The sequence below is a fragment of the Macaca nemestrina genome, chromosome 20 (genome assembly GCF_043159975.1).
Source record: "Macaca nemestrina isolate mMacNem1 chromosome 20, mMacNem.hap1, whole genome shotgun sequence".
Classification (NCBI taxonomy): domain Eukaryota; kingdom Metazoa; phylum Chordata; class Mammalia; order Primates; family Cercopithecidae; genus Macaca; species Macaca nemestrina.
In genome coordinates, this window is record NC_092144.1 from 67,797,980 (window position 1) to 67,807,959 (window position 9,980).

At 46.4% G+C, this 9,980-nt stretch overlaps 1 protein-coding gene across 1 annotated transcript; it reads left to right on the top strand.

Annotated features, from left to right (window-relative positions):
* The first annotated feature begins 2,612 nt into the window (after nt 1-2,612).
* Nucleotides 2,613-8,028, top strand: LOC139360541 (zinc finger protein 256-like). Its single transcript, XM_071088109.1, has 3 exons — nt 2,613-2,864; nt 3,493-3,531; nt 5,637-8,028. The coding sequence occupies exon 3, from the start codon at nt 5,828-5,830 to the stop codon at nt 6,419-6,421; it is 594 nt and encodes a 197-aa protein (XP_070944210.1). The 5' UTR covers nt 2,613-2,864; nt 3,493-3,531; nt 5,637-5,827; the 3' UTR covers nt 6,422-8,028.
* The last annotated feature ends 1,952 nt before the right edge of the window (nt 8,029-9,980 follow it).

Here is a 9,980-nt window from a genome sequence, read left to right on the forward strand (position 1 = left end):
CACCTCAGTTAAAATGGCTCATCTCCAAAAGACAGGCCATAACAAATGCTGGTGAAGATGTGGAGAAAAGGAAACCCTCATACCCTGTTGTTGGGAATGTAAATTAATACAACATTATGAGTAACAGTTTGGAGGTTCCTCAAAAAACTAAAAATAGAGCTACCATATAATCCAGCAATTTCACTACTTGATATATACCCAAAAGAAAGGAAATTTGAATATCAAGGAGTTATCTGCACTCCCATGTTTGTTGCAGCATCATTCACAGTAGCCAAGATTTGGTAGCAACCTAAGTGTCCATCAACTGATGAATGGATAAAGAAAATGTGGTACATATACACAATAGAATACTATTCAGCTATGAAAAGCAATGAGATCCTCCAGTTATTTGCAACAACAAGGATGGAACTGGAGGTCATTATGTTAAGTGAAATAAGCCAGGCACAGAAACAAAACAAAACAAAACAAAAACAAACATTGCATGCTCTCACTTATTTGTGGGATATAAAAATCGAAACAGCTGGGCACAGTAACTCACGCCTGTAATCACAGCACTTTGGGAAGCTGAGGTAGGTGGATCACGAGGTCAGGAGTTCCAGACCAGCCTGGCCAACATGGTGAAACCACTTTCTACTAAAAATACAAAAAATTAACTGGGTGTGGTGGTGCTCGCCTGTAATCCCAGCTACTCAGGAGGCTGAGGTAAGAGAATCACTTGAACCCGGGAGGCAGAGGTGGGGTGAACCTAGACTGTACCACTGCACACCAGCCTGGGCAATAGAGGGAGACCCCGTCTCAAAAAAAAAAAAAAAAAAATCAAAACAATTGACATCATGGAGATAGAGAGTAGAAGATAGTTTACCAGGGGCTAGAAAGGGTAGAGTAGAGGGTAAGGATGGTTAATAAGTATTAAAAAATTAAATCGTTAGAAAGAATGAATGAGATCTACTATCTGATACCACACCAGAGTGACTATGGTCAATAATTTAATTGCACATTTTAAAATAATTAAAAGAGTATAATTGGATTGTTTGTAACACCAAGGATAAATGCTTCCGGGGATGGGAACCCAATTTTTCATGACGTAATTATTCATTGCATGCCCGTATCAAAACAGCTCATGTGTGCCATAAATACATACACCTACTATGTACCCACAAAAATTTTAAATTACATTTTTTTTAAAAAAAAGAAGAATGAAATCCTCTGCAAGTCTGGCTGCTGAAACTGCCAGCTATAATGTAAACCAGGTTTACGTAACAGCTGCTGACAAAACCTCCTGCAACTCTAAGAATACTTTTTACTCGTTGCTGTCACTTACCAATAAAAACTTGCCAGCTCCACAAGACATTAGTAGTGCCAATGACCTGTGTGTGTGTGTGTCTGTGTGTGTGTGTGTGTGTGTGTGTGTGTGTGTGTGTGTGTGTGACGTGGTCTCTATTGCCCAGGCTGGAGTGCAGTGGCGCGATCTCTGCTCACTGCAAGCTCCGCCTCCCAGGTTCAAGCCATTCTCCTGCCTCAGCCTCCGGAGTAGCTGGGACTACAGGCACCGGCCACCACACCTGGTTAATTTTTTGTATTTTTAGGAGAGACGGGGTTTCACCGTGTTAGCCAGGATGGTCGAAATCTCCTGACCTCGTGATCCGCCCGCCTTGGCCTCCCAAAGTGGCACCTCTCCCACTCACTCTTTCTCTTGCTCCCTCTTCAGTCATGTGAGATGCCTGCTCCCCCTTCTTTTTTTTTTTTTTTTTTTTTTTTGAGATGGAGTCTCACTCTGTCACCCAGGCTGGAGTGCAGTGGCGCGATCTCGGCTCACTGCAACCTCCGGCTCCCAGATTCAAGCAGTTCTCTGCCTCAGCCTCCCGAGTAGCTGGGATGACAGGCGTGGGCCACCACACACAGCTAATTTTTGTATTTTTAGTAGAGACGGGGTTTCACTGCCTTGGTCAGGCTGGTCTTGAACTCCTGACCTCGTGATCCACCCGCCTCAGCCTCCCAAACTGCTGGGATTACAGGCGTGAGCCACCGCTCCCGGCCTCCCCCTTCTCCTAAAGCCAGGATTGTAAGCCTCCTGAGGCCTCAACAGAAGCAGATGCGAGGTCTATCCTTCCTTTACAGCCTCCAGAACTATGAGTCAATTAAACCTATTTTCTTATAAATTACCCAGGTTCAGGTATTTCTTTTAGCAACGCAAGAATGCTTAATACACTGACTCTCATGCTTTAGAATGCACGCATTTGAATTCAATAGAATGATTATTAGCTTCTGCTAACTGTAGACGCATTTTGTGTCTGAATGATCTGTTCCTTTGAATTTGTAGCCTCTGGGAGCATGCTCGGTTCCAGACCCTGAAATACTATGTCTCCTAATACTTGGGTAATGAGTGCAGAAATCTGAGTCTTGCCCACTTGAGAAGGTGCAAATCCGCTGCTCGGCCTTTGGACGTGGGGAGTCATTTCCCAGCGTCCCTCGCGGTGGCGCCTAGCCTTTCCTCTAGAATCCGGTGAGAGGCCCCGCCCCGCGGTTTGTGGATCCGGGAGAGCTGTATTTCCCAGAATGACCTGCGTTGGCGGCGTTTCCGTGTACGCAGCGTAACAGCTGAGGCGGGATTTTCGGCGTCCTCTTTGAGGCCGACAGTTTGGCCTCCCTCCGGCTCCTTCACTCTATCCCCGGTTCCCGAGCGCTGCGGCGGAACCCTAGAGACGGGACCGAGAAGGGTCGTTGTCCTCGCTGCACAGTGGCGGGGCTGAGGCTTGGCGCCGCTCCGAGTGAACCGGCCAACCCTGGGATAGGGACCGCCAAGCCCGGGTCTCCGTTGTTCCCAGAGTCCAATGGAGGCGGCCGCGCTGAGGGCCCAGGCTCAGGTGAGCGCTGCGGCCTCCTGGTCTCCCCCGCCCTCCCCACCCATATCCTAAAGCCCAGAGTGAGAGGGGCCTGCTCGCATCCCTGCCTTCCAGGCCCCAGAGTTGGGAACAGGGAGGCGATGGTGCTGGGGCCCCTGTTTTGTACACCTGGTGTGGTGGGGAGGGGGCAAAGCTTGAGAAACACAGGGAACCGCACGTGCAAAGGCTTGGAGGCACGATTGAGCTGGGAGGATTGGGGAACCTGGGCTCCTCTTTGTCCTGTGAGGACCTGTATGAGGCAGAGTTAAGCCTGGAATAGCAGAGTAACGGTTGTACCTTTGGTGTAAGGATTCTAGAAGCCGTGGAGCTTTCGAACAAAAGGAAGGCACAGTCTACGTTAGGATTTTAAGTTTTCCAAGGGCTGTTCAGGACTAGTGGGAGTGATGAGGGAGGGCATTGAAGCACTGGGTGTTTGAACCTTTGTTCAAGGTCACACAGCTGGTAAGAAGAGACACTGAGCACTGAGGCACAGTGCGTAGGCATTCAACTAGAAATCATCTGGTTCCAGGGCTAGGCAAAGACACAGGTAGGCATGAGCTCATTGAACCCCACTTGGACACATTCTTATAAGGCCTGCCTCTTCCCACAGGTTCCTGTGGCTGCAGAAGCTCTTATGGAACCAATACAGGTGAGTGGAAGGTGTCCCAGTCCCTCACTGGTCTCAACCCCCACCCACATGTTCTGAAGAACTCTCAAGTGCTATTCCCCAGGTCTTTGGGTCTGAGAACACTGGGGAAACCCCAAACCGGGGTCCTAAGCTCATGTCAGATTTTCATATAGAGGTGTTCACATTTTTTCCCAACCAGTGTAAACAGGTGTGGAGGATTACACCAGGAACTAGTACCAAGACATGCAAATGCTTAGAAGTGAAACTGCATTGGGATCAGTATAGCATGCTTGCCTGAAAATTAAAATTGCTATTCTGGAGGTTTGGGTCAGGAGAGGGAGAGGAGAGGGAGATCTTAACAGACTCCCTCTGGTGGCAGAATGGAGAACAGAGGGGGATGGAGGGAGGTCCTAGGAAGATCAGGGTGGAGGCCACTGCCATTATCCAGGTGAGGGTTAATGGACCAGAGTGTTGGTTTAGGAAAAGTAGTTAGATTCTGAATACATGTTTGAAAAGGGTGCTACTAGGTTTTCTGATTTGTACAGTGAAGTGGTAAAACAGGATTCAGGGATGACCCCAGAGTTTTCAGTCTTAGCAACTATAGGGAAGGAAGTTCCATCATCTGTGATGGAGAATATTGTGGTACGCCTATATTCACGAGGGACTTCAGGTGCTTTGTGTGGCCATAGTAAGAGTCTGAGGTGTTTCATCCACTGAGTAGAGGTATGAAGAGGGCAGCTGTACACACAGGTCTGAAAATCTCGGGGGTTCACAGTAGAGACATCCATAATGTGACTACTCTGTGGACTAAGGTGCGTGAACTGTGGTCATTTAGGAGGAGCAATCTTCAAGATAATGGTGAAGCTACAGAGGAACAGGAACAGAAGAGCGGGGGATGGGGGCTGGATCTCTTACTTCAGTACCTGGGTGATGGGATTAGGATTCACAGATACAGATGAGGCACACAAGTGACTATGCAGGGAAAATGGATTGGCAGCATAGTTTGACAGGTGGCATGGAGGAAGAATGGGCATGGGATGGATCAGAGGCAAAAGAGAGAGGTATTGAGAGAAGATGACATTCAGGCCAAAGCTGGTGCTTATTCACCACTTTATAGATGCATTTGGATTTTGTAATGACTTCAGTAGGGCCTGAGGTCACACGCATATGTGGTCATCTATGAGAGTCAGTAGTCTTCCGGTGGGTGACCAGTGCAGTTGGACTTTTAATAAGTGTTAGGTGGATAGAGGAAGGTTGTGACTGGTGAGAGGTTGGCAAGTGCAACACAGAAATGGAATAGGGCCATGGGTATCTGAAGGAACATGTGGTTCTGTGTGGCAAAGTCTCAGATGAGGAGTAGAGCCAGCCTGGGAGCAGTGGTTTACAGCTGTAATCACAGTACTTTGAGAGGCCATTGCAGGTGGATCATGAGGTCAGGAGTTTGAGACCAGCCTGACTAATGTACTAAAACCCTGTCTCTACTAAAAATACAAAACTTAGCCAGGCGTGGTGGTGCGTGCCTGTAGTCCCAACTGCTTGGGGAGGCTGAGGCAGGAGAATTGTTTGAACCCGGGAGGTAGAGGTTGCAGTGAGCTGTGTTCACACCGCTGCACTCCAGCCTGGGCAACAGAGTGAGACTGGACCTCAAAAAAAAAAAAAAAAAAAAAAAATCAAACATGACCAGGCACAGTCGGTCACACCTGTAATCCCTGCACTTTGGGATGCCAAGGCAGGTGGGTCACCTGAGGTCAGGAGTTCAAGACCAGCCTGGCCAACATGATGCAACCCTGTCTCTACTAAAAATACAAAAAATTAGCTGGGTGTGGTGGCACGCACGTAATCCCAAATTGCTTGAACCCGGGAGGCAGAGGTTGCAGTGAGCCAAGATCGTGCCACCGCGCTCCAGCCTGGACAACAAGAGCAAAACTCTGTCTCAAAAAAAAAAGGGAGCAGAGTCAGGCGGGGAGGACTACTTTTGGAGGCCTCATGCTCAATTTGAAAGAAGCCTCCTGTCCTGCAGGCAATCCCCTGGACTTCTTTCTGGGTGTGTTAAATACATATTTGTACTGGGGCTGTCTCCTCCTACACTGTCAGCATGCACTTCACTGTCATTTCATTGTCTTTAGATTGTTGGTGTGAAACAGAGGATGAGGAGGTACCTTCTGAGCAGAGTGTTTCTGTAGAAAGACTGTCACAAGTTAGGGTTCCCACACCAAGTTCATCTTCCCAGCAGGCCCACTCCTGTGAGATATGCGGCCCAATCTTAAAAAACATTGCTCCCCTGGCTGAGCACAAGGGAACACATCGAAGGGAGAAAATGTACATGTATTGGACATGTGAGAAACAATTCTTTTCCAATATAAATCATCAGTGTCAGAAGCAGCACATTGGAGTGAAACCCTTCAGAAGTGAGGTGAACAAAGTGTCATTAGTGAAGAGCTGCACATGCAGTGAGTCTCAGAAGCCCTCTACCTGCAGGGATGTTGGGAAGGACTTCCTGGCCAGCTCAAGATTTCTCCAGCAACTGGCCACTCATACCAGGGAAAAATCAAATAGCAGAACCTTGTGTTGGACTGCCTTTCACAGGAGAAAAATACATTACAACTGGGGAAAGATCAACAAAGCCTTCAGCTACAAACACATACTTCTTCAGCCTCAGAGAGCCCTCACTAAAGAAAGGTGTTACATGTGCAATGAATGGGGGAAGTCCTTTAGCCATAACTCTAGCCTCATTGAACACCAGAGAGTTCACACTAGAGAAAGACCTTATAAATGTGGAGAATGCGGTAAGTTCTTTAGCCAAAGCTCAACCCTCTTTCAACATCAGAGAGTTCACACTGGAGAAAGGCCTTATGAGTGCAGGGAATGTGGGAAATCCTTTAACCAAAGCTGTAGCTTCAATAACCATTGAAAAATTCACACTGGAGAAAGACCTTATGAATGCAATGAATGTGGGAAATCCTTTAGCCAAAGGTCTAACCTCATTCAGCATCAGAGAATTCACACTGGAGAAAGGCCTTATGAGTGCAGCAAATGTGGGAAATCTTTTAGCTAAAGCTCTGCACTACGGCAACACCATACTTACTGTTCACACTGGAGAAAGACTTTATGAGTGTGGTGAATGTGGAAAATTTTTCACCTACGATTCCAATCTCATAAAACACCAGAAAGTTCACACTGGATTGAAGCCTTATGAGTGCACCGAATATAGGAAATCATTTAGTCATAATTAAAGCCTCACTCTACGTCTGAGAGTTCACACTGGAGAAAGACCTTATGAGTGTGGTGAATGTGGAAAATTTTTCACCTACGATTCCAATCTCATAAAACACCAGAAAGTTCACACTGGATTGAAGCCTTATGAGTGCACCAAATATAGGAAATCATTTAGTCATAATTGCAGCCTCACTCTACGTCTGAGAGTTCATACTGGAGAAAGGCCTTATGACTACAATGAATGTGGGAAATCCTTTAGCCAAAGATCTGTGCTCCTTAAACACCAGAGAGTTCACACTCAATAAAGGCCCTATGAGTGCAGTGAATGTGGGAAAACGTTTAGGTGAAGGTCCAACTTCAGTGATCATTGGAGAGTTCACACTGGAGAAAGGCGTTATGAATGTGGCTAGTGTGGAAAATCTTTTAGTAGAAGCTCTGGCCTCACTCGACACCAGCGAGTTCACACTGGAATAGGGCCTTATGGGTGTGTTGAATATGAGAAAGCCATCCACCAAAGGCCTTACCTCATCACGTACCACAAAGTTCACATGAGAAAAACACCTTCGATATACTGGGAATGTGCTATTTCCTTATTCAACATCACAGCATTGTAGGAGATCCAGTAAGGGTGCCATCTGCCTGAATTGAACCTCATTCTTTCAGACATCCACATACATTCCAAGTACGTGGGAGAATTTGAGGAATTGTGTTGTGCTTTCAAATCTGCGTGGGGCTCTTGCCAGATTTTTATCACTCTTAGGATTGTAGCCCAAGCCATTTGACTTCTACTAGCTGGGTGGAACACACAGTGAGCATCATTGACCCACCTTAATTTGCTGTAAGGAAGTGTCTGTGTTCTCCCATTTGTTGGAGGGATTTGTGAGAAGCCTGAGCACTCACTTCTCTCTCTCTCTCTCTCTTTTTTTTTTTTTTTTTTTTTTTTGTGACAGAGTCTTACTCTGTCACTCAGGCTGGAGTGCAGTGTCGTGATCTTGGCTCACAGCAACCTCTGCCTCCCGGGTTCAAGCAATTTTCCTGCCCCACCCTCCCGAGTAGCTGGGATTACAGGTGTGTGCCACCACGCCTGGCTAATTTTTGTGTTTTTAGTAGAGACAAGGTTTCACCATGTTGGCCAGGCTGGTCTCGAACTCCTGACTTCAGATGATCTACCCGCCTTGGCCTCCCAAAGTGCCTTGATTACAGGCGTGAGCCACCGCGCCCAGCTGCGGATTAAACTTAAAAGTGTATGGTAAACCTGGGCAATATAGTGAGACTTTGTCTCTACAAAAAAAAAAAAATAAATTAAAAATTAGCCAAACATGGTGTCGTGTGCCTGTAATCCCAGCTATTCAGAAGGCTGAGGTGGGAGGATTGCTTGAGCTTAGGAGGTAGAGGCTGCAGTGAGCTAAGATCATGCCAATGCACTCCAGCCTGAGTGACAGTAAGACCCTATCTCAAAAGAAAATGATGTGGTATAAATGTCCATTACATTGTGCACAGCACAAAAACAATGAAAAGAATTACGAAATATTTTTCCAATATTCAAAGCGATTATTACATACAGCAAGGAAGTCATTCACATCTTTCAAGAAAGAGCCCAGCATGGAACCCCCATCCCCACATCGGGTGCATTGAGGACCCAGGACCCACCAGCTCGTGGGACTGAGTCCTTCAAATCAAGGCTCTTAAGTGGATGGGGGTGACCTGCTGTGGCCCCAGCTTCTAGCATGACTTCCTGGAGTCAAGGTGTTTGGAAAAGCAGCCCAAAGTGGTGGTGAAATCCATCTAAGGTGAATACCTGTTGGAGACCAACAGTCAAGTTTGGGAATGGAAAGATGAACATTACTTTAAGGAGAGGGTTCAGAGAGCGCACACCCCTTACAAGGTAAGAGGTAGGGTCAGAGAAACCAACCCACAGGGAGTGTTGCTATGCTGGCTGCAGGGGGATCTCTCCCAGCCCCAGTTCCACTCTGTCCTCTACCCCTACACTAATCCAGTTCCTTGGGAGAGGAAAAGTATCTGCTAAGATGTAGGGTTGTTCCTAATGTGGAAGGCCTCCACTGACCACTGGATGCTCGGAGTGGCCCACGCCCTCTGGCCAGCCAGTGTCTCTGACACTATATGGCCTCTGCAGCTTCCATCCAGCTCACAGGCTCAACAGCTGTTCTCTATTGAGCCTGGTAAAGTCTCATTCTACACAAGCTAACTTTCATTTTTCACAATAGACCTAGGCGATCTGGAGTAGATTTTTGCAGCTGTTTTTTGGAACACATTCCAGTCTCTTGCTGGAAGAATTTACAAGAGGAAACTTGGTAAACACTACAAACAAGGACTAGATTTGTCATATTTTTAATAGCCTGGATTTAAGAAAATCATGGAGAATATGTTAATAATACAGACTAAACCAGATGTGATGGCTTCTACCTGAAATCTCGGCTACTTTGGGAGGCTGAGGCAAGAGGACCACTTGGGCCCAGGAGTTTCTGACCAACCTAGGTGATACAGCAAGACCCTGTGTTAAAAAAAATAATAATATAGATAAATAAGTTAAATGTGTATAATGTATGTTATGACTTTGTGCATAACACAAAGAATTTAGGGAAAAACTGAGAAAATGTTCTGCAAGCATTTCTTTTTATTTTATTATTTTTTGAGACAGAGTCTCACTCTGTTGCCCAGGTACAATGAATGGCATGACTCACTGCAACCTCCGCCTCCTGGGTTCAAGTGATTCTCCTGCCTCAGCTTCCTGAATAGCTGGGATTACAGGCGCCTGCCACCATGCCCAGCTAATTTTTGTATTTTTAGTAGAGATGGGGTTTCACCATGCTGGTCAGTCTTCCTGGTAATACAGGGAGTTCTTCGAGATCTCATCCATGACCACCACAGTGCTATCTCTAGAAGTCTGCAGCAGCCACGGCATTACTGGGCTTGGGGTTGCTCCCTAATGCAAATACAGCTGCGGTGACCAAAAACTTAGATCACAACACTCAAGCCCCTGTGAATACCTGGAAAACCTTCCCAAGAAGGATGCGTCCAAACAAGCCCAGGCTTGTTTGTGAAGACTACAACAGATACTTAACTCTTCAATGTCCAGACACTGATGAATGTCCATAAGCATCAAGACCATCCAGGAAAAAAAGACTTCACCAAATGAACTAAATAAGGAACCAGTGACCAATCCCAGAGAGACAATGATATGTGATCCTGCAGATATAATTCAAAATAACTGTTTTGAGGAAACTCAGTGAAAT

Bases quoted from the DNA above. Each gene is read 5' to 3' on its own strand.
- LOC139360541 (XM_071088109.1), top strand. From the start codon at position 5,828: ATGTACATGTATTGGACATGTGAGAAACAATTCTTTTCCAATATAAAT.